This window comes from Nymphaea colorata, chromosome 2 (assembly GCF_008831285.2).
Source record: "Nymphaea colorata isolate Beijing-Zhang1983 chromosome 2, ASM883128v2, whole genome shotgun sequence".
Taxonomy (NCBI): Eukaryota; Viridiplantae; Streptophyta; class Magnoliopsida; order Nymphaeales; family Nymphaeaceae; genus Nymphaea; species Nymphaea colorata.
This window is the reverse complement of record NC_045139.1, coordinates 34,010,088-34,036,118: the sequence shown is the minus strand read 5'-3', so window position 1 is coordinate 34,036,118 and position 26,031 is coordinate 34,010,088. Positions and strand designations below refer to the sequence as shown.

General features: G+C 37.9%; 1 protein-coding gene across 1 annotated transcript; it reads right to left on the bottom strand.

Moving 5' to 3' along the window:
- Positions 1–1,634: 1,634 nt before the first annotated feature.
- LOC116246815 (uncharacterized) lies at positions 1,635–26,031 on the bottom strand. The gene is made up of 10 exons (XM_031618688.2): positions 25,538–26,031; positions 23,575–25,417; positions 20,938–22,368; positions 20,481–20,776; positions 11,864–13,416; positions 7,474–7,915; positions 4,372–4,534; positions 2,501–2,604; positions 2,285–2,376; positions 1,635–2,167 (listed from the first exon to the last, which is right to left on the bottom strand). Exons 1-10 carry the CDS (start codon positions 25,915–25,917, stop codon positions 2,091–2,093), a joined length of 6,381 nt encoding a protein of 2,126 aa, XP_031474548.1. The 5' UTR covers positions 25,918–26,031; the 3' UTR covers positions 1,635–2,090.

Genomic DNA, 26,031 nt, shown 5'->3' with positions numbered 1-26,031 from the left:
GAATTCTAAATCCAAATTTAATTACATGAAATCCAGTTGAGCAAATTTGGACAAGACAGAATCCGATTCAAGTCCAGACCGTTTGAATCCCTAGCTGCAAGTGGAGAAGTGCAGCTCAGCAGCTCTTTATGTTGATGTCAATGTATCGGATTTGAATTAAATATATCCTTAATCATATCCATCTTTTTGTAAATTAACATATTCAATTTGAATTCAGATTTGAATATGAACAACTAAAAATCATATCTAAATCTGAATCCTCTTTCTTTGTCTTCAAGAAATATACCCTCACAAAGTTTAGGCTTGTGCTTGATCTTAACAAAAATTAAGGAGGATTTATATGGTTTTGTCATTTGCTCTCTTGATAGGCCTTTATCATTTGAGAAGGAAGTGGCTTGTTCGAATTTTTTGCTATAGAGATATCCTACAGCCTTCAGAAGGCTCAAAGTTTCCAGATGTTCCTCTTCTGTTTCTCCACAGAATCCTAAAAAAAGAATGTTGAAATCATTATTCATGCAGAAAGTAAGAAATAAATGAAAAATTTACACCTCTTTATAACCTAAGACAGAGGTGGAAGAGATGCTCGGCATGACATTACCCTTTGGCTGATAAAGAAATAATTAAACATTGTTTTTCTTTATGAACATAGAAAAAATCATGGACACGAACTCTCTAGTGTATTCCAATGCTAGAACTATCTAGTGCATTCAAGAAGGCAGAAATAAGGCAATCTGTAAAATCCATGCAATCGAAAACCTAAGGGCCAAAAAATAAACTTCACAACAAATACGACAATCTATACGTTGAGGGGGTATTTCATGGCTTTGAATTTTGATTCTAAAATTAAAATTGTAGAAACGGAATTCTACTTCAAGTTTTAGCTTCCAGTTGAGTTTGATAATCCAGAACTTTGATTCCAAAATTGGAAATGACGTGTTTGCTAAAACATGAATCAAAATTCTATAACTGATGAATCACAATCATCATTACATGTGGCCTAAAAAGAGACAAAAAAGTCCAAAATTCTAGAATCATAATTTTACCCCTTAAAGTAGAATCGTAATTCAGGAGCTTTGATTCAAGAATGAGTCTCCATATTCAAAAACAAAATTGTGTGACAATGCAAATCCCATGTTATAAACAGTAAGAATTTAAATTCCAGAATTCCACAATTTCGACCTCTCAGAAAAAGCCATTCTGTCCGAGGAATGAACCACGAAGCAGGGCAACAACTTTTTGCATCCACTTTGCAACCAAAGTACCCATAACACTGCCAAAACGAATTAAGATAGCAAGAATAAGAGGGAAATCAGCAGCGAGATTTCTGAGTTTTCTATATAATACAAAGCTAACAGCCACAAAACCAGATCTTGAAAACCTCTAACCAGATGAATGGAGCTTATGTCGGACATGTTTTTATGTTATTTCCAACGCTCACACTTTCCATGAGTCAACGTTCCGTCACGCTTTTTAAATTTTGCCTTGAAAACAAACTAAGGCAATTAGATAGATGGAGATCATCTTGCTAGGTCTGATACAGCCACAAAACTAGGTAACTACAGAATTTACAATGGGAACATGCGTTGATCAATTGATTCTCAAAAATTCTATGACAACAAAATTACAAGCGATGATTTCCTACAGTTCCTAATATTATTGGTGAATTGCACCAAATTATGTTACATGTTACATTATCTAGTAAGTGTCAAACAATGAACATTTCCCTTGTGCACAGAGGAATAAAAATATTTCACCGTACGTAACATTTACATAGTAATCTTATCTTACGCCCAGGAGTGCTCTTGGCAATGGTAAAGCTTGAGCGAAGGGGATATCAACCTGCGACAATCACAAGCTCCAAAAAGCAGCTTCTTTTCTCCTCCCTTGCACGGAACCCGACTCCAGCTGCAGGGCTACCCTACCTTAACCTGCCATTTGCTTTCTCCTCTTTCTTGACCAAAGCCAGCCTCCATATCTGGGGTTACCCCACCTCAACCAATCATCAGCTACTTTTTTAGTGGCCGGCTGCTTGACTGCGTTTGGCAGGAATCGCATGGAAGAGGGGACCTCAGATCATCATCTTCAACATGCTAGACCTTACCCGTGTACTTAAAGTTTACTTCATAATCATGTTTCAATACAGACAATGTGTTTCTGCATGGACCTTCTGCAAAATAGAAAAAAGAGGTGCAGTGCAAACGTTAAATTCCTATATATGATAGTTTAATTGATTGTTGTCACTCTTCTATGATGATTTTCCTACTCCATTTGAAAATTGTCTTACCTCCCAATCCGACATGAAGTTGTTGCAATTCAGATGGCGAACATATATCCACTAATGCATACACACCAGGCCTTAGAGCTTCATCAACTTCTCTGTAGGTGGATGTCCAATAAGCATTAGACTTCCATAAATTTATGTTGATCTCAAGAAAGATAGTTATTTTATGGAAATATAATCACCATAGCAAATGAGAGAGAGAGAGAGAGACAGACAGACCTTCTGAAGCCTGTGCCTTGCTCACTGCATCCAGAATAAACCCAAATATAGTTTGAAAGGAAGTGACAAGCATATCGGCTAAGTATGTCTTTCTGCTGCCTCATCTGAAGAATTGCATATAAAAGCAAAAACCGTTAAAACTGAAAACAGCACAAAGAGATACATACCAGAATGTTAGATAGCAGGAATTAATGGTAACATGATACAAGAAAACATGGCAATGGATGTCACTACTATTTTAGATTTTGGACTGTCTTAAACAGGGGTGGAGCCAGGATATTTTTTAGGGATGGGGCAAACAGTCCAACCTCGGACCCGGGTAGGGCCAAACTGAACCTGAAAAAATACATTGTACAACTAAAACTTTTTAATTTTTTCAATGTATTTTTTTTTTCAATGAGTTTGGGTGGGGCCATGGCCTAGGTGCACCCCCCCCCCCTCGTCTTAAACACATAACCATATAACCCCCATTTCATTCCCTGTATCATGACTTCCTGAAAGTTGATAGCCCAAGTGACCACAGGTGAGGAAATTATGTCTTTTAGTTTTATACAATACGTACAGGAAGCTCCTGCAGATAACTCATGTAACCCGACACTTGACAGCCAACAGCTTCCAGGATTTAGCATCTGTTCCTCGTCCCTTTGGTTTTGCAATAGTCAGAGACTATATCACATGAGTGCTTGGTATGGAATTCTGCACCATGTCAAAGAAAATCAAATGCCTATGTGGGTACAGGAAGAGGCAGAGCCAGGACCTTTTTTCTTGGGGATGTCGGCCATGACAAACAACATAACTAAATAAAATTTCTGAAAATTTTTCCAGAGGACCAACTGCATTTTTCAAAATCCTTACAGAGGCCAAATTACATATTCTGAACATTTTACAAGAAAAAAATTATTTTCAAAACATTTTACACCTAGGCGGGACTAGGCATGCCTGTGCCTAGTCCATAGAAGTCGAAGAGACACTGAGTGACTTAGTCGCATTGTCAAAGTCCCTTTAATGAGGATTAAATGGTGTTGGTCCACCGGAGACTAGCGTAGTACACATTTTTAAGTTGTGAAACCAAAGAGATCGTCTTCTACCCTTCCTTCAACATGGAAATGGCAATTTAAGTGAACATTTCAGACTAGAAACTTATTGTATTGATTTTCACTTTCCTGAATCTTCAACGCTATAAACTTTAGTATTTTGTCTTCAATATACAAGTATAACATAAATCATATAATATTGACTGTTAAATTGTTCTTAGATGATGACTATATCACTATTACTCATATTATATAACTTAATACTTAATCATGAATAACTTAATATATATAATAGTTGTTTTCCACACTTTTCAACCTTAAATATGACAATCTGATATTTTATTTAATTATTTATATAATACTGACTGTATGTAATACATACAATCATAATTACTTAAACAGTTGCCTAAGTGCGCCTAGTCGTGCCCAGGTGCTAGGTGTAGCCTGTCGCCTAGGCTGTGCCAGTGACTTTGATATTGTATTTAACAGCCAGTTTTGAGAAGTTTTAAATCATCAAAAATTACCATACATTTGGCCAAAGTCTTAAGATTGATTGATAAAGATAAGCCTATTATGGGGTACCTCTCTATGAAGCTACAGACAAAGCACAAGATGCTATCAAAGAGAACTTTCGAGGAAAAAAAGATTTGTCCGGACCATGGGGCCTTTAGGCGACTGCCTAGGCATATAAGATTTGTCCTGCCCAGCTGACCTTAAATCATTTGTTGGCACAGTAACATTTAGAGAGAGAGAGAGAGAGAGAGAGAGAACGGAAAAAAAAGAAAAAAAGAAGCACAGGGCAATTATAGACCAATACATGCATGTTGTATGACTGACCTCTTCATATATCCTCCTGAGAAAACTTGCACATTTTACAGCATCTTGAATATCCCATAAAGGTATATCCTCTTTGTTTAATAATCCAGAATCCCAACTTTCCAAACACATCAAGAGTACTTTTATTGAATCACCAAGCATACCGATGCAGCGTTCCACCACCCTTAGCAATCAAGAAATGCAAGATATTAAGATATAAGAAGCTCAAGCTTGAAAACTTAACAACATTTTCTTGAACAAACTGAAAAAGTTGTAGGCTCCTAGAAGTCATTAGGTTCCAAAAAACTGAGGAAAACAGAAAATATTCTCATGAGAAAAGCAAAAGGAAGACACACCATAACCCCGTAAGCACCCATGATCCTGGGTTCAGGAATCCAATGCATTACATATGTACATGTAATGAAATGTATACTTCGTTGTCCGAAAGGCTTAAGTTTCTTGCCCAAAAAGTTGGGGACATTGAAGGGTTTCTCTTAATAAAAAAAAGCATATGTACAATTCCAAATATAATGTCCAAAATGATATTGTTAAATGTGTAATTTAACACGTATTAGTCAGGTCCAAAGATACCTATGTAATGTGAATGTAAAAAAATTGCAAATAAATTTTTAACGTTAAAAATAAAAAATGAGAAAAAAATAAAAATAATAAGAAAAATTAGGAAAAACTTCTCTCTAAAAACACACAAATTGCATAAGAAATAACAAGCACATGCAACCAACGACATGTACAGTTTTATCAAAAATAATCAAAATGAACTGCTTAAATCAGTGTTGTACGTATCGTACGATACGGGGCCGTATTGTACGATATGTCGTCGTGTTTCAAAAATGTGATACGATACACCACCTGCATCGTATAATTACGATACAGGCACCGTATCGTATGATACAGTTACGATACGTTATGATACATTACGATACGTTAATTTTTATTGATTTTATGATTTTTTCAGAATTTTTTATATTTTTTCTCATTAATTTTTTTTAAATACGATACAGTTACAATACGTTACGATATTTTACGATACAACGTATCTTAAAGCCAGACCGATATAGCTTACGATACGCTTTTTACAACATTGGCTTAAATTACTCTAAATACTTAAATGATACCAAAATAAGTTTCTATAATTCTATTGTGTTGACTTACTCCTTCAAGTCATGAAACAACTTAATGGTCATAAAACTTGTTTTTTTATTTTAAGTCATAAGAGTAGGCCCTAAGAAAACCCATGAAAACTATAATTTTTGTTGCATGAAATCAGCCCTCGATTTATTTTTTAAATGTGAAAGGACTATCAGCCTTATAAAACTTATATAAATTAAACTTCAAAAAGAAACTACATTTGTCATTTTTTTCTGTCTCCAAGCTGCAATACAAGTTACAGAGTGTATCATACCTTAATAACTTGCAATATGGGGAAATCTCACTAGTCATACTGAATATGGCAATCATGTTTGTTTCTCCACATGGTTATGTCATGTAATCTACCAAAGGATACACTATGTTACATACAACACCGATATAAAGTGTTGTCAACTATTTACATATTTCTTGAAAAATCCAACAATATACATGGATTTTACATGTCCATTGTCCAAAAATGTGGGAACACAAAAAGCATGATTTTTAGATAAGTACACTGCATCTTATAAGCTGGAAAAAACAGAGACCATGAACTTTTAAGCCCTTGGAGCCACATGGAAAGCAACCAACCTTAACTCCAATCATTTGATATTTGCATGCCTTTGCATATATGGCACAAGAACCTCACGCCTGACAAAAGTTCCACAGTGAAGACCTTAAGATCCCACTTTCCTAGTTTATATTGTTGAGTGGTCTGATCTAAGCTCAAAGGGCCTGATTTAAATTCATGGATCTCAAAACCCAAAGGACTTTGAGATCGTATCAAATACAAGGTAATCAAACTTCCTTGTGAAGTTGTACATGTTGAAAAGTCAATCTTTTTTTCTTCCTAACATTTTTACAAAAGTCGAACCATCTACATGGTTAGACATGAAAATACATAAAGCATAGAACAGATCTAGCTATATATTACTTAATATAGAGAACCAGGAAACATGCAAACAGAACTATAAAAAACAACTGACCTATTTTAATAAACAGAAAAGAATGCAAACAGACTATGCTACAACAAACAAGTTAGTACTTTTAAAGTAAATATTAAGTTAAGATTTGTTTATACTTTACTATAATATGTATAATACAGTATAATAACATGGAACAGGATGACATTTTTCTTGTGTTACAAGAAGAAGTCATTTGACTACACAGGACACCATTCCAGGTGTTGCAGCAAGTGGTTGGCCATGTTGGGACAAGAATAAGGGAAACATAGAACATCTTCATTTGTTCCTGAGTGTGTAAGACAGATAGGAGTTGCATGGCACCTTGCTTTCTGTGACAGACACAGATACATGCACACACAGAGAACAAGCCAAACAGGTTGTCGTTCATCAATACCAAGCCCAGTACACATCCTTTTTGAGAACTTTTCAAACTCCTGTTCCTACATCCTCTCTTTCCCACTTTCCCTCTCTCTTTGACGAGGCAAGACCAAGGAATATCAGGTTATGAAAGAAGCAGGGATTTGCCATTTAAAGGTTAACCATAAGTGAAGAAAACTACAAGCTAATATATTAGGCCAGTCAGTTTCTTATACGCACCTAATTTGGGACTTATGTTGTTAAGCAAAATCAACATGGGCATGGGCAGGGGAAGGGAGCCCTAATTAACCATGTAATCGTAGCTGATGTGCTACATCGATTTTCTACAAGAATCATGCTGCTAAATACTATTGTAAGTTATAAATGACAGCTTTGATATGTGGCAACATAGACACAAATTCAAAGAAAAAGTAACAACATCCAACATCAAGAACAAAGAAATCGAACTAGTTAATCGGCAAAAGAATTTCAAGAATTATATGCTAAACAAATATTTCTACAAGCTTAATAAATAACTGCAACTCTAGCAATGATTGACAAGATAATTTAAGAAATTTTTCTTAATTCTAGAATCGTCTTTTAGGCATGTCAATGTATAGACACAGAGGGTAGTTGATGAGAGACAATATACCTTTTCCTGTGTTTTACAACTGCACAAAGTAATCGGCAGCATGCAATATACAGATCAACTGACAAAACCTTCTCCATGATAGAGACATGCTTGCTGGAAGAATCAAAACTCACAGAAGCAACTTCTTGGAAGGTAGAGAACAACAAAGAACTGCGTGCAGTTTGAGACAGCTTTATCAGGCAGAATCCATGGAAGATTATTTTGGGTAAATGTAAGGCTAGCACAACATGGCAAGCATCCATTGTAAAATGAGAATGCCATCCCGAAAGCCTTGTAAGTAATACGATGCAATTGAGAACGACTAGTCCAGGATCAGCACAACCTTCATATGGCCCAGTCCTTCTGAAGAAAATAAGGGGACTTTGCAGGTGCATGACAATGTTAAATATTGCACTAACTAAATTTGGCATATGTCTTCCAAGAATATTTGCACGCTTGCGACCTGAAAGCATGAAAATTATCATAATATAGCATAATCTTATTAGAATGTGTAAGCAGGAAGCTGTTCTATCATTGGAAACAAAAACAAACAAACAAACAAAAATAAATTCTTCAAAATAATTTAATCTAGCAAATTTCCTGAAGGCTGATGAGGACATACAAAGTTGAACATGAAAAAAGATCTCAATGGAAATGGATGATCTAAACGGTTACTTTGTATATTTAAACTGTCTGATCTATCATCTGTTTATACAGAACCACCAAATTTACTGTCTGCATTTTCCAAAACATCTGATCACAGATGTTAGCAAACTTCAGGTCGACACCCATTTGAAGGCCCTGAACCACCTTCAGAAAAATTTTGACCATTCAGGCTGAAGCCAGTTGAAGAACTAGGCTTGAGTGTCATAATAAAATTTCACTGCAGAGCTTCTCCTAAATAAGAAAATTGTACCTTTAGTAAACAAGCAAAAAGAAGAATCCATTCCTATAACCTCCCACCTTGAAGTGGAATCCAATAACAGTTCCATGCAATCAACACCGTGAATAAACAATCATGCTCCATAAACAGAAATCCCTCATCAGCCAACTAAGCAAGGTCAATCATCCAGCCAACTGATGATTAGACCATTATTCTATATCCCCTCTCTAGTTCCATTTTTTGAATAAACCTCTTTCCAAGAGCCAGTTACAGAGGTTTCTTGCTTTAACTTCTAATATTTGGATTATCAATCATGGATTCATAGTTCACTAGTTAATCACAACTTATAGTAGGAAATGGAAAATAACTAAAAGAACCAAGATTTTTGGCAGGTAAATAAAAAATCATAATTTAGTTTCCTCTTAATAGCTTTTGTTCTTCATAGGGACACCCTTGGTATTTCATGTTATTGTGAATAGGCCTGGGCATCGGGCCGGCCCGATGCCCGAAACCGGGGCCCAGCCCAGTTACAAAAAAAAAATATTTTTTAAAAATATAAACTAAATTTTTTAATACAAAATACATTTTTAATAATAAAATATATATTATTAATCAAATAAAAATAATATTAAAATTTTATCGGGCCGAATCGGACCCCGTCGGGCCTGCCCGATACACTATTGGGCCGGTTTTTTTGGGCCAGATCGGGCCGATGCCCACCTCTAATTGTGAAATGTGTTACTCAACATACATCACATCTTCTGCCTGAAAATTGAATTTGTGGCAATGGGTGCAGTTGCGGTACGGGTATGGGTACTGCGATATGGGTTCGGGTACGGAGATTTTGAAAATTATGGATATGTGGGTACAACAAAATTTTAAATTCTCAAAAATGAAAAAATGAAAAAAAAAAAAAAGTTCATAAGTGTAATCCCATAAAAAAATCTACAAACAAAATAAGAAAAAATGCAAAACAAAAAATATATAATGATTAGAAAATTCAAAGAATACAACAATAAGCAATCAGCTGTTAACCGATCATGATCAGGCGATCACTCTTCATTTAGGCTTGTGCATAAGCTTGGCTGATCGAGAACATCACTTTTTTTGGTTGATGAAGAGAATTGAAAGAAATAGCTGATAGATTCATCAAACTTTTAATCAAAAGTGGCAGCAACCAAACAAAACTGGCAGCCGAAATAGTCGGTAGAAATAAAATGCAATCAAACGAAAGTGGCAACAACAGATAAACACATAAAATCAAACAAAACATCAAAACGTATATAAATCTATAGATTTACAGTTCAATCTTCAAAAAAAACTTCCCCAAATCAAAAAAATGAAAAACCCCCAAATAAAAAACGGAACCCTAAGTTGTAATAGTGAAACAAATAAAAAAACCATTTACCTTGTCACCAGTTGCTGCCGTGCACTGTTGGACATGGCCGCTGGTCGCCGGACATCATCGCCACCACCAGTTATCACTCCACTGTGGAACAACGCCGGTCGGGGTCGAGCTGAAGAGCTCGACCTTTCGTAACATAAAAACAATGGTTTTTTTATTGTTTGGATTGGGTCTGACTCATGCCCGATCCAACCCGTACCCAACATTCTTGCCGTACCCGGTTCCATGTACCAGCATACCGAAGTGGGTATGTGGGGCAATCCCACATACCCGTGTCACATAGTCTCTTTAAGATTGCTAGACAGAGAGGATATACAGTGACATGAAAAAAAAATACGAAGAATGTCTTTTGAGCCACACAAAATGAATCAAGCCGAAGACGCTAAATCTCACACTCAAACCTAGGTTATGGCAAAAGAAGCCCATGGTGTTCAGATTTCAAACGTGAAATGCAAGTTCACATCTAGCAATGAAATAGATATTCTATCATAAATTGCAATGCAGAAAAAAATTCAGTAGAAAATTATAATATCAGTAACAAATACAATTTATTTTGTGAAGCTGCAAGTGCAGAGCAAGAATCACAAGGAAGAGTGACGAAGAAGGATGAAGAAGAAGGGACGAAGAGGGACGAAGAAGAAGGGACGAAGAAGAGGGACGAAGAAGAGGGACAAAGAAGAAGGGACGAAGAAGAGGGACAAAGAAGAGGAAATAGGGAAAGACAAAACGGGGAAAGAAGGAAACCTTCCGAACGGAGATGATGCCGCGGACGCCGGTCGCCGGATGAAGATGAAGCTGCCAGTGGAAGAGACGAAGCAGCGGCAAAGGGGCGAGGTCGACACGGGCGAGAGAGAAGGGGCGAGAAAGACGCGGGTGAGAGACAAGGGGCACGCGGGCGATCTTTGTTAAAAATTAAAAAAAAAACCCTAAAAATTAGACGAAAAATAATATAGACTGACTCAGATTTGACCGCACCCGACTCGCGTCCAATGCGAGTCGGGTCGAGTCGGAAAAGGACGATTTTAGTCGGGTGCAGCTGACCGCACCTAACTCTTGTTTGACCAGTTTGGGTGCGCACCAGCGCCCGCATCACGTCGACGCGGGTGCGAGGCCAAAAATGGTGCACCCAGGTGACTTAGTATATGGAAGGAGAGAGAGCATTCAGTAGACAGGATGCAATAAACTAGCAAGAATCCCAATGTTGAGTGACTTTCTGAAAAACTAACCATATAGATGTGACCTTCATGTGGACACCCTACAAATAAAAAGAAATGTCATGTTTCTTCAATACAATATCTTATTTTATATGGAACTGAAAATATCAGGTCTGAGTTTTTCAAAGCATATCAAATTTTATCAACAAATAAGAAAAACATGCAGGTGGGCCAGTTGAATAACAGCCTAAAATTGCAGCTAATAATTCAGAATCTAATATTTGGGCCACTCCACTGAAGCATGTCCAAAACTTTAGGATTTCAAATGCAAAACTGGTAAAACTGAGACCACAATGGAAGCTGGATAGTACAATCATAAAGAGCAGTCAAATGGGAACATATTCCAATCCCTTTTGTTGGCGCTGACAAAGTGCCTGAGGTCTTCCTCAAGGAGGGCATTCGCGCTCCATCTGGCCGGGCCTGTTTTCCATTGCCAATACAGCATAGTTCATTTGAAATCAAAATGCTGCCAAAATGTATTTGTCAGAATAATATTAACAATAAAGTCTTTCTCTTTTTCTATAAAGAATCCTTTTAAATTTACATTTAGTGTATGTTACATTTTTTTATTATTTTAAAATTTAAAACCTATTTTGCCAGCTCCTCTCTCTCCCTATCAATCTATTACTTGGACCAACTCAAACCGACTAGTCCCATTTATTCTTGAAACCTTCCCGACCTGTTTCAAACTTTCGACCTTGACAACTTAACTTAGTATAATAAGCAACCTGAAGGACACATACATTTGTTCAGCCAAACATCACTTTGTCACAGTGCTCGCAAATACGACAAACCAATATCGAAAATAGAAATAAGTCGAACAATGCATTAATGATTTGTTCAAAATACTTAAATCACCATTTAGATGCATCAATCAATAACTTAAATTTTAGCTAGAAGCCAACTTACTTGACACCGATTCAAGAACCATGTCCATGCATTCAAGTCCAGCAGCAACAATTGGTGCAACACTACCGCCACCTAAACTTCCAGTCTCTATATCATACCTTGTAGGGCAGCTATCCTTGAACCCCACAAGAGCCCTCTCAAGAACTTGAATAACGGCAAAGAGATGAGACTCCAATGGCTTCTTCACATACATTAAGAATGACAACCTAAGTCGGTCTTTAAATTCAGTCAAGTTGTGGCCTTGGCTACAAGGAGAAGCTTGTAACTGGCCCTTTTCAAGCAATGCACCTGCCTCTGAGTTCCCTAGGTGTGAAATTCCACCTTGCAGTGCAATGCATCTGGCAAGCACCTTAACATGCATATCTATAAGTTTAGTATATGCATCACGTGAGGAGACAATTTCTATGAAAGGAAAATAGCTGCCCAAAACTTCCAGATACTTCAAGAGTCCATTCAACCAAATCAAAGAAGGATGCTGCTGAACATCTACTTCAGCTAATTCCGATAATAGGAAAAGTGATGCACCAATAAGAAGGCTCGTTGATGTTGATCTTACCTGGCCACATTTTTCCTCTTGGTCTAAAACCATTGGAGAAGATAATAGATTCTTTATTTTCAGGATAGCAGCACTTGAGGTAAAAAGCTGACCAACTAGACAAGCCAGAATGATATTTCCATCTTTCAATAAGCCCCGCAAGAGTGAACGATTCAAAGAAGATAGACAAGAAAAACCAATTTCTACATCAGAACCATTAGATGACTCCAGCAGTGACCCTTTATGACTGGAAATATCATCTTTAAGGAATATGGCCAAGCAGAAGTTCACAAAATTCTCAAATTCATCGATAGATTGCTTCAATTCCGACAAGTTACCATGCCTCCATCTCAATGAATGTGATTTGTCCGTGCGGCACATTTCATCAATGCTCTCTAAACTTGATATAAGGCCCCATAAAAAACCAAGGAAACCAGATAGCAGAGAAGACAACTTTGTCCAATGAAATGTAAATGGATCCACATGTGTTATTGGAAATTGAATTTTGATTTCCTTCAAGGTGCAATGTACAGCTCTTGCTTGTTCCGTCAAGTCCTCAGCCAACAGTTTCAACCACTTCCAAGAATTTAAGTGCCTAGAGAAGGAAGGGGGATCAGATTCTAATGTGTTTAATCTTTCAGCATGAACATCAAAGACAGATTTTTCACCCTGACAAATCAGGGACTGCACTGCTCCCTTAGAAAGTACTTCAGTTAATGAAAAAACTATATTTGATGTCTCCTGAACCAATGGTGATAAAAACTCTATTGCTTGTGGAACACGCTCCTTTCTTGAAAGCATATATGAAACCCTTGCTATCTCAGAAACAGAATTCAAAAGCCACAAAAGGGCAGCAGAATTCCCAAAAATCTTGTGAAGAAATGAGAAACCAACATCTTGGAGATCCTCATTTCTTGAACACACTGCTAGATATCTGAGCGCCCTCCGACAGCATACAAAGAGTTCCAGGAACTGACACAAATCACCTTGACATTCCAATATTGAAGCAAAAACCAGCCTAGAAGTTGAGAAAAAGTTAATTAGGATCAAAGTGATACAATAATAATAAAGCAATGGAGCGTAACCTTAACCAACAACCAAAGCATGTAGACAAGGTCCAATGTGTTGGATAAGTTAGCAAGCCTTTAAATAATCAATTGCATCTAAACTACAGGATTCTCAGTTTTGTGAAACTGCATGATGCAGGAAATAAGCTTCAAAGTTCTTTATTATTCACTAATGTGGTTACCTTTGTCACCCTGAAGGTTAAACTATAACCCATCTAAATCATGCAAAATTGCACATATGCATCTTGACCAGCTTCCTACTAAAATTGTCACAGAAGCCTATTCAACATAAGATATGCTAGGGCACAGGTTAGCCACAGTAAGCATCCAGTCGAGGCTATCAGACTTGTGGATGTACAATCAACATGTATCGGAAACAAACCTTCAATCACTTCCTTAACTTAGAAACAGAAATAAGAAATAGACTCATTGGATAGCCAACGTCCAAATGTTCAGTGTATCCTCGTGTCACATCAAATTACACATATTACCATGCACTGTATTTGAAATGGAAAGGGAAGACATTTTTGTCTTATGAGAAGTTTCAACTCTATGTGCATGGAAAGTGGCAGCACAGAAAACTCTACTAGAAGCAAGTGAATGATGCAGAAAGGTACCAGTACATCAACCCATCTTCATCACAACCCCACCCCTTAAACAGCCGTTTGATACTCTTCCACATCAACCAGCTAAGACCACTTAGTTCCACGCCAGCTTCGTAATTACTAATTACCCATATTGGGATTGATAACTGTCCTATGAGGAGGAAGGCATTCTAACCGTTCACTAACAAAGACAAATGCCTTGCTACTAGGATATCTCTATCCATTGAAAACCTGAGGGGAAAAAAATGAAATGAGAAAAACCTTTTTCTAAGCCATGCCAAAGCACACAGATAAAGCAAGCCCTAGTTATCCCTTCTTTGTTTTCTCATTCAAGCAGGAAACCTACACAATACTGCAGGGTAAACATGGAATAGGATTACAAGTCAAACCTACAATATCAACATTATAATAATTCAACATCATGCCAAGTTTTTTTTTGGAAGAGCTATGCTTCATGGTATCACAGCGAGAATTCTTGTTTGGCTATATTTTCTAGCATGTCAAAAGTCTGCACTCTGCAGTAATCATGAAATTATGCTTATAAATGCTAGTAATTTCCTAATATGTACAGAGCAAGATATATATATATATATATATATATACATACAAGAATGTTGGGTACGGGTATGTGGGATTGCCCCACATACCCACTCCGGTATGCTGGTACATGGAACCGAGTACGGCAAGAATGTTGGGTACGGGTTGGATCGGGCATGAGTCAGACCCAATCCAAACAATAAAAAAACCATTGTTTTTATGTTACGAAAGGTCGAGCTCTTCAGCTCGACCCCGACCGGCGTTGTTCCATAGTGGAGCGATAACTGGTGGTGGCGATGATGTCCGGCGACCAGTGGCCATGTCCAACAGTGCACGGCAGCAACTGATGACAAGGTAAATGGTTTTTTTATTTGTTTCACTATTACAACTTAGGGTTCCGTTTTTTATTTGGGGGTTTTTCATTTTTTTGATTTGGGGAAGTTTTTTTTGAAGATTGAACTGTAAATCTATAGATTTATATACGTTTTGATGTTTTGTTTGATTTTATGTGTTTATCTGTTGTTGCCACTTTCGTTTGATTGCATTTTATTTCTACCGACTATTTCGGCTGCCAGTTTTGTTTGGTTGCTGCCACTTTTGATTAAAAGTTTGATGAATCTATCCGCTATTTCTTTCAATTCTCTTCATCAACCAAAAAAAGTGATGTTCTCGATCAGCCAAGCTTATGCACAAGCCTAAATGAAGAGTGATCGCCTGATCATGATCGGTTAACAGCTGATTGCTTATTGTTGTATTCTTTGAATTTTCTAATCATTATATATTTTTTGTTTTGCATTTTTTCTTATTTTGTTTGTAGATTTTTTTATGGGATTAAACTTATGAACTTTTTTTTTTCATTTTATCATTTTTGAGAATTTAAAATTTTGTTGTACCCACATATCCATAATTTTCAAAATCACCGTACCCGAACCCATATCGCAGTACCCATACCCGTACCGCAACTGCACCCATGTGATATACTAAAGAGAGAATATCATCTTATTAACTAACCCTAATCTCACTAATAAAGAGATTAGGACAGCGATAGAGACTTACAAATAACATCAACCAAAAATAGAGAAATGTTTAAAGAGATCCCCTAACTATTAAATATTGCAAAGGACCACCTTGAAAATTAAAGTCTTCTAACTTAACACTCCCCCTCAAACTGGAGCATACATATTAATCATGCTCAGCTTGTCACAACATCTAGAGAAATCACCAATAGGAAGAGCATTGGTGAAGACATCTACAGTTTGATCTTCAAATGATACATGAATGGTGGCTACGGTTCCTCCTTGAACAAGGCCCCGAATGTAATGGCAGTCTACTTCAATATATTTCATTCTCTCATGGAAAACTGGATTATTTGCAATGTATGTGGCTGCCCTCTATTGTCACAATACATCCTCATGAGAAGAGAAATTGACACACTTAGGCTAGATAGCATGGATTTAGCCCAAGTCATTTCAACAGCAGTTTGAGTCATAGCCCTGTACTCAAATTATGCACTAGATCTTGACACCACACCTAGATTTTTGCTTCTCCAAGATATAAGGTTCTCTCCCACAAATACACAAAATCGTGTGGTAGACTTCCTGTCTTCCATTGAACCAGCATAGTCAGCATCACTATAGGCTTCCACTTCCAAGGTCTTGCCTTTTGTGAACAAAAATCCTCTACATGAAGACGGTTTCAAATATTTGACTACCATTAATCTTGCATCCCAATGAACTTTTCTAGGTCTTTTCATGAATTGACTTTGCTTCCCCAACTTTGCTTCCCCACTGCAAAGCTAATGTTTGACCTGGTCTGGTCACAGTAACATAAACGAGCTTCCTAGTAAGGGATCAGTATGATCGAGAATCCACTAATTCTGATTGGTCATCATTAAGATGTATGCATGGATTCATAGGTAGAGTGGCTTGTTGAGCCTTTAGCATCCCGGTGTCCTGTTCCATTGAGATAGAATTACACCTTCCCTATTGCGAGCAACCACTATTCCCAGGAAATATCATAGTTGATCAAAATCTTTCATCACAAAGTGTTTTTGAAGAAGCAATTTTGTATCAAAAATTTCTTTATCAGAGTCAACTGTCAGGAAAATATCATCAACATTAACTACTAGAATGGTCATACCCCTAAAATTCTTCTTGATAAATAGATAATGATCAAGATGGGATCTCGCAAAACCACATTTTAAGACCACCTCAGAGAACTTGTAGAACCACGCATGAGGACTATGTTTGAGTCCATATATAGCCTTCTTCAGTTTGTACACTTCTCCACACTCTCCCTTCGTTTAAACACTAGTGGCTATTGCATATAGACAATCTCATCGAAATCACCACACAAAAAGGCATTTTTAATATCAAGCTGATACATGTACTAGTCATGGTGTACAGCCATGGAAATGATAAGACAGATGGTTCCCAACCAGGCAACAGAAGAAAAATCTCAAACAAATCAACATCATATGTCTGCGTGTAGCCTTTACTTTAGTAACTAACATAGTTTTGTATCTTTCCACAAAACCATCAAAATGATATTTCACGGTGAATACCCACTTGGAGCTAACAATGTCACAATCAAGAGAAGGATCAACAAGTTCCTAGGTGCTCCGCTAAACTAAGGCATCCATCTCATCCTACATAGTTTGTCTCCATTGGGCATCTAATAAAACCTATTAGTGACAAGTAAGAACTAATATGAACAATCAGAGCTTGAATAAACTATTGCATACTTTTACCAACACCATCAGTAGAAACAAAATGAGAAATGAGATGTAAAGTACATTGTCGTTTGCCTTTGCAAAGAGCAATAGGTAAGTCCTGACAAGGATCAGTATATTTATAGCAAGCTCAGTTGGACTAGGTATACTCACCTCTTCCTTTGGGACAACAACACAGTGAGGGTCTTTGACAATCTTCGTGACACCCCCCCCACCTATTACATGGGCGTCTTCATCACGCCTTCATCATTTTCTCATTGACCACGAACTGTCATCATTTTCTCATTGACCACGAACTGCTACAAGTCGTCGCTTCGTTCCCAACTTGCTTCACTTTCAGGTAGTCCCGTCCACTTTACCAAGTCTTCCGTGTAAGTTGGGACACCACATCGATGAACTTTGCGTTCCGCCATCACATATTCCACTTCCTTGTGGAAGGAAGTTGTAATTGTTGTCGGTCGCCTATTGGGAACGCCTCATTGAGGGTCTTCCAGATGAAAATGCCTCCTGAGAAGAAATTGGGGAATGATCATAAGGTGGCCCTATCGATGTGTGTAGACCAAGGATCACAAAACTTGAAAACACTAGAAGGAGGAGACTCACGAAAATGAGACTGACATGGGAATGACTCCAATGGAATGGGAAGGATAGGTAGTGGGTCAGATGATTATGGCATCTTAGCAGAGGTAGGCGAGGGGCTATAATAAGGTTGCGGCTCAAAGAATGTGACATCCGCATTGATATACTCCTTTTGAGTCAAGAGGACAAAGCATTTGTAACCTTTATGATTTCTAGAGTAGCCAATAAATATATACTTAATTGTTGAGTGGCGAATTTATCATGTGTAGGCCCAAGAATGTGAACAAAGCATGTGCAACTAAATATTTTGGGAGCTATGAAAGCAAGGGTCGTTGTGGGTACACAAGTTTAATGGGAAACTGGTTGTCGATGGAGGATGAGGGTTAACGGTTAATCAAGTAACAGGCAGTGAAGATGGCATCTCTCCAAAAATATGCAGGTAAATGAGTATGAAGCATTAGGAAACACATCACATTTAAAAGTTGGCAATGTTTTCGCTCAGCTAGTTCATTTTGCTGGGAGGGTATGGGGACAAGTAACAAGTAAATTAAGGTAGACGCTTTGAACTCAAGAGTGCTATCAGTGCGAATGCTTTTTAACAAGAATACCAAATTGGGTCTTTATTTCAAATTTTCAATAATAAGGTTCTTGAGAGTACATATGACTTCAGACCTTTCTTTTGAAAAACAAAACCCAAGTGGCTCGAGAATAATCATAAACAATGACAAGGAAATAACGAAATTTATACCTACTAGCAACTCTGCTAGGACCCCACACATCAACATGAAGAAAATCAAATAGTTTACTTGATGAATAACTGCTACGAGTGTGCTTGCCAAGTTGACAGGCTTCACACTGGAACGACTCTAGTACTGATAGATGAGGAAGTAGATGAAGCAGTTTGGAGACGGATGGATGACCTAGTTTGAGATCAAATATCATTTTATGGATTCATAACATTTTGAAATCAAATATGACTATTCAAATCCATAAGCTAGAGTATAAATGAATAAAAATGTCAAAAATGAAGGGTTGTGGTACCATTTTCAAAATGGAATTGGTGGAATGCATTTCCCATATAGAGAGTCACTTTTTAGGTTTAGGAGTGTTTTTTGAGCCATCACTGGTCCCTTATAACACCAAAATATTTGTAGTAGAAAAACAAAAAAAAAATCATATGAAAGAAAGTTAAGAAACTCGAATGAAAGCATGTTTGGTTGTTCTCATAAGAACATTAGAGGTTGAGACCATGGTTAAAAATGTTAAACGTGCATTTAAGTGGTCTCATTTTGGCTTGTATATATAATATAGACAGACACACACAAATACCCAACAACCACAACCAGTGGCACATCCACATCCATGCCCAAATCAACTCCCACACAGCAGCAATATATGTCTCATCCATGTAAAGGGTGAAGCAATGTTATAAAAGGCATAGCGTATCGTGTATCGGTCGGGCCGACCTATACACTATCTTGTAACATATCGTAAACGTAGCGTAACGTATCGTAAAAATATTTAAAAATTATAAAAAATAGAGAAAAAATCGGTAAAATCAGGAAAAGCAAAAAATGAATTAAAAAAGTCATGTTTTATATATATTAAAAAAACTCATCACATCATTCATAAGCCATAATGTATTAACAACAGTGAACATTTAGAAATGACAAATAAGAAATTCATAACATAATAAACATCCATTAGAACTTTAAAGTTCAAACTTTAATGTGTTTTAGATTACAATTACATTACAAGTTTGCAACAAATAATATATTATGATTATCATCAATCAAGTTCCCATCATCCCCACGCGCCATGAGTAAACCTTCTTATCGACAAGCACATTCTCCTCTAAATCGACAATTCATCACATAAATGGGTGATTTTTGAGAAAAACTAGTAAAACTTTCCCCTCTGACAAATTTTAGACATGTTTAGAAAGGGGGAGAAAAAAGTTTTTTTGTAAAAAACCAAAAAAAATAATTTTATCCCTGTATCGTACGATACGGGGGTGTATCAAGGCGTATCGTACGATACGGCCCCCGCATCGCACGATACAGCCGCTACGCCTACGATACACAAACGTATCGTGTATCGTAGGCGTATCGTATGGGTTTTTCAAACCTATACGATACGTATCGCACGATACAAGCCCGTATCGTGCGATACGGATAACACTGGGGTGAAGCATAAAGAAGAAGGGAAACCTTATGACAGCAGAAAGGCCACCATAATGCTAGCATCTAAACATATAGTTTTTTGAAATGTTTCTGATGCACCGTGCTAGCAAAAGAATGAACGTCACAGTAGTGTTCTATTGTAATGCATGTAACTGGCAAAAGGTGCAAAAATAGGATGCTGCCTTCAATTTTTGACACATTGAACAAAAATTGTCTATTGGAACAATAGCATTTCAGTTACATCCTAGCTCAAACTAAGAGTTGAGCCAAAAACCATGTAAGAAAAATCAGATAATTCAACCACTGCAACAATATACTTGGCAAGACAACTGAAAAGAGTTCAAAAGCATATTTACGGTGAAAGGAAATAAGAAACTCACCTCTCAATATTAAGAATATAGGCTGCAAGCGTTCTCAAGTTTTTAGAACCCAAGCAAACTTTTGGCATCCAACATGAGAAATTAAGCAGACTACAACAAAAAGTAAACTCCTTATCTTCACAAACCACATTCTGATGATCATCAAACTTGAGGCTAACTTGGGTCGTCTCAACCACGGGTATAAGCTCTGACCATTCAGGCAAGGATTTGAAATTTATACTTGATGAGGAAAAAACTGATGGTAAAGTACTCTTCAAAATATTGCAAAAACTAGACACCAAGTATCTGCACAAAAACTGAAAAAGAAACTGAGAAATTAAATATGGTGTGAGAAGAAATTACATCAGACTGCTAAGTAAAGAAAGGTAACAGATGCGGGCAAAAGAGTAATAATGAGTTATTGGCTACTTTTACAGATAATACAACAGCATGAGAAGCTTCAACTACAAACTCTTACTGGTTGCTCATATAAAACAGTGTCGTTCAGAAGCTCCAATGAGATGCAATGTAGGGTGATTTTGTTTAGGCCAGAAGGTGTCTCCCTAATACTCATCCCAAAATTGTTGAAGTATTGAAATACACACGGCAAAGATAATCTCAACAGAAGACTCAAGAACTTCTTCAACTGTCTCTTTGACGCATGGATACACCATATATCCAAATTCTGGCAGACAAGCCACCAAAGGGCAATCGGCAATAGCTGATGGTTTAAGGAACCAACATTAAAGCCCCATGATTCCTGTTCAAGTGACACCAGCAAGCCTCCAACTTCACTCTGCAAAGTATTTTTGACTGTCAGACTATTCTCCATGCATGGATAAATGTAGCCCATAATGAACGTGGTCAACCCTGATGCTTCATCCTTGGAGAGTCTATTAAGTTTTGCCCGCATTTTTCTTACTTTGTGTGGTTCAGAATGACCAATATGTGGAGATTTTACATCCTCCAGCCTTGCATGTTGTTCTTCCAAGAATTTCAAAGCACTTATCTGTCTATTTAAATCATTAAGCCTTTCTAAGCATACCGCATGCAACACATAAACCAAAGATGAGCAATCCTCTTCCAAGAAGAAACTTGATATAGATTGAATGAAATCCAATAGACAAATAGAAGGTCTTATTATCCACGAAAAATATCCAGCATCCATCCATTCTGCCCGTTCTGTCAACTCTTTCCCTGAAAATGCTGTAAATAGATCACCCATTGCTGCTGATGCCTTTCTTGCCATATCTGGTGGCATTAGGCAAAATGACTGCCTGTATAAACTCCTGCATGACGCATACAAGCGGATAAAGAAAAGGATGATCCAGGAGACAGAACTTTTAAAAGAAGTTGCAGATGACTGTGATAACTGAATTCCAGTCACAGCTAGAAAAAAATGCTTTAAGCTATCAGATTGCACAGCGACCATGATGCTCAGAGGATGTTGTATCGTCTTCATAAGATCCTTTAAAGACTTACCAACAGAGATGCAACTGCCTGCAGTGACAGGCAGGGAATCCAGAATATTTGCATATAGTTCACTCAGACCCCTGCCAGACAATTCAGCCCGCGTGTTCAATTTGTTGTAGGCACATGGAACATTTATTTCACAATTTCCTTTGATATCAACACCAGCAGAACCAGATCTTATCCAACCAAGTGTTTCTTCAATATCCATTTTCATATCCAGAATCAGTGTACTTGCTTGACCTTCTGGTATAGACTTAATGGCATCAGAAATTGCAATCTTTAACTCCCATGAACATAGCAAGGTTATCACTGCCTTTGTAAATGCTCCTGAAGTCAAGTAATATGGAAAACCAAAACTAGTATCAACTAAAAAGCGACCATCAACCATATCATTGGTCCTCACTGATTTACACAAAGCTAAAATTGGTTTAAGAACCTGTGAATTAAACCGAGACAAATATTTTAACTTTGTGTACTATACAAGACGAGAGGAAAAGCCACCAAGATATTCATACTATGAGTAGTACTTTACAATAGTTAACAATCAGCAGCTAACCAAAATACGTACATCCTCCAATACTTAAAAAACAAGACGTCAAATATTAGATATGACAAGATTTCTGGTATTATTCTTTTTTTAATACCACTTTAGAACTCCTTTAAGGACATCTCTATCCATAAATAGCTTCAAAATTGTATGAACAAAAAAGCCCTTTTATTGATTATACCATGTTAGTGAAAAAAGTTGATTCGGTAATGCTTGAGAAATCATCGAAAGTATTTCAAAACTTTGATTTATCTGCTAAACAATAGAAGATAAAGTAGATCGTGCAAAAATCTATACAAACTAACTTTGACATTTTCCCTTCATTAGTGCATGCTTCTATGGCTCTTCCCTTTTCTTCTTCTACATGATGAGGGCTTGTACGAATTCTAAAAGTAACCGTGACTTTGCCATTACCAGCTAATATTTGAACCAGCCCTAACAAATTTGGTTTTAGCAGCTAGCATCTGAGATGTCCGTAATAAATAGAAGATAACATTTGTCCTTATACCCCACTAATAGGCATAATGTTTTGATGTCAAATGTCATGTTCCTACACTTCCTTCTCCAAGAGAGATCATTTGGTAACTGTATTGCAGCCACATTTTACTAAATCTTGCAAACTCTTACTGGTAAGATGCATCTTTAGCTAATTCACCGACGAAGAATCTGAAACATTTCCCTTTTCAATGGTTTAAGCTTCAAATCAGGTACTCTGTTGCATCTTATAGTGATACCACAATAAAACTTAGCATGTTGAGAATGAGAATGCAACACTTTTTACTGGAGAACTTATCATTTTTATGTATTGTAGAAGGCCAATTTCTCATATAGATACTTGGACTGCAAGCCTGCAACCCCATAAACTTTAACAGGTTAGCACTTCTCTGTCCTTCATTTTTATTATGACTAACCAGCTTAAGATGAGGAAAACATCTTATGGTTTATGGGAACAGGAAACATGAAAACAAAAGAGACTCTTGTATGGATTATAGCTACTCATGTTTTTAGATGACATCCAAATATCAAACAGGTAGCAACTAAATCTATAATTTTTTTCCGTGGAACCCAGAATGGCTCAATAAATAATCTAATTACCTGACGTAGCTCACTGTAGACATTAATTAAATGGTGACCAAGTTGCAGTACCGCTAAAACCATAATTTGTTGGAACTCTTCCACCTCCAGGGATAAACTAAATGCCAAGTATGATAGCAACAGAAGCCACAAATCTATCATTTCATCCTGGAAAACTCTGTACTCTATATCCAGGAAAAACTGAAGTGCAACAAAAACTTGCTTAGCCAGTGGGGCAATTCTACTGGAACTGTTCATAATATCCATTCCTCTACTGCTTCTGGACGATAAAATATGCTCAGCAACAGCAGGACTGGAACTTCTGAAAGCAATTGACCACAACTGGAGCAGTCTGGAGGCAAGCATAAGAACGGTATTGCTTATCTTCTTTAAAAAGTTGAAGTGGGTTTCCTCAGTAGTGTCCTCAGCTCGCAAATAAATTTTACCCTTCAAAAGGGTCTCAAGTAAATTATTGATGGACTCAAGAGCATAGCAAGCATTTGAAAATACAGACTCAATATCCTCACTCCCTTCATGACTCAATGTTTCAAAACATTTTTCAGCAGAAAGTAGCAGAGGTTTCATAAGCTCCGCAAACATGTCGAAGAGAGACTTGCGTACAGACTCATCCGCCCTAGTCAATTTAGCAGATTGTTCTGTCACTTCTCCTTTTTGACCGGCAAAGTCGCCATCCTTTTTGCGGTCATCGGTCACATGGGATTCGACATGATCCTCTTTGGATCCTGAATCGCGAGAGCGATCTTGCATGACAACCTTGGCGCTCTTGGATTTCTTTAGGGTCCCCTCCAGTTTGGTTACTTTGCTAACAAACACGTTTAGCACTAGTCCAACGCCAACAAATGCAGAATTTCTCGAATCGAGCCTAAGCCGTTCTAATTTACCGAAGAAGTGCTTATGGTAGCTTTTCATCATACTATATGTTTCCGTAGTTGGTTTTCTCTTCTTCGGAGTTAACTCATCTTTCTTGTCCTCCGTTGAATGTGCTTGAGAACGAAGGTTCAAGAAGCCATCAATGTGAGCAGAATGAAACAAACCATTTGACAAAATTTCTACAGCTATCTTCAACATCCGGTCAGTCCATCGACCATCTATGCCATCTTTCTGGGAACCTTTACCCTTAACAAACTTCATCACAACAGGAAGCAGCAATAATAAAGGTTCGAGAATTTTCTCTGAGAAAATGGTGAATGCATTCTTAGGGTTCGGGTGAACAGCCAAGTAATTGGCAAACGCTTCCAGGACCAACGACGCAACATTGAGACAAGCATCACCATCCTCACCACTCACTGCAGTAGCCAGGAGCACCTTATGGATAAGCTCCACAGCAGAAACCGAAGTAGAAACCCAGACTTCCAAATTGAAATTGTAGGCTCTACCATGTAAGCCCAGTATCAAGGACAAGCACTCTGACACCAAAACCAACAATTCCCGCAGGTTAGACCTCTTACTTTCTTCATGCAATGACTCCCACGATGCTGCAGCTTCCTTGAAAGTTCCAGCCGCAGACCTCATCACATTAGGCGACAAATTCAAACTTTGTAGATGTTCGGATTTCAAGCAATGCAGTAACAGAAACCAGCACCGGGAATCCAACGATGATTCGTTAAATCCGCCATCTCTTTTTGCTGCCCCCGTTTCAGAAACCGTGCCATTTGAATCAGACACTCCGGTAATCGACTTCTTCTCGTTCGAAGGCAACATGATCGACTGTACCCAATCAGAGAGAAACGCAACCACTCGCGGCGCACCAATACATTGTCTTCTCCACGCACTCTGAGACTCTGAACCCAAACTCCCCTCGTTTTCGCTGAATTTGACGAACTCAAGCGCAATTTCGATCTTCCTGCATGGCGAACAATGCAATCGAAAACCACGGAAAGATAATCAAATTCTTCGGCAGAAGATACAATAACTTCAGAGGAGAAAACAAAAAAAAAAGGAAACTCGAAAGTCGCAACTAAACCTCTGAAGAGGAAGGTCTCTGCTTCTCAGCGAAAGTACCAAATCGAGCCTTTTCCAGGACGAAGGACGAAAAGGCTCCGAGCTTTTCGCGGCAGAGGAAGAACCAGTGAGAAGGGGCACACTGACACCAACTTCATCTACTTCCGGCCGACCCAATCTCCCCCTCTTCCGAGACGTGTCTTCATCCCCAGACAGAGACTCTGCCTCATCTAGACTTCCTTTCTTCTCCTTCTTTTTCCTCTTCCTTATTTTCCCCTCTGTCTCTTCCTTCATAGACGCTTCTTCGGCTCCGGATGGAAATCCTGCCTCATCTAGACGTTCTCTCTTCTCCTTCTTCTTCCTCTTCTTGACCTTCTTCTCCACCTCCTCTTTCTCCTCCATGCCAAGAACAACCTGAAGAAAGGACGGCAACGACAGGTGATGCTCTGGTTCAGTGGCCTGTCTTGCACTTCGCCTCCTGTCTTCGACGACTCCTTCCGAATTGAACAGGCGAGG

Excerpts from the sequence above, each read along its gene's own strand:
- LOC116246815 (XM_031618688.2), bottom strand. The coding sequence starts at position 25,917 with ATGGAGGAGAAAGAGGAGGTGGAGAAGAAGGTCAAGAAGAGGAAGAAG. Across the intron at positions 22,369-23,574 it reads TCTACAGTGAGCTACGTCAG|GTTCTTAAACCAATTTTAGC; the intron begins GTAATTAGATTA and ends TTTAATTCACAG. Across the intron at positions 2,377-2,500 it reads CAAGGCACAGGCTTCAGAAG|AGAAGTTGATGAAGCTCTAA; the intron begins GTCTGTCTGTCT and ends ATCCACCTACAG.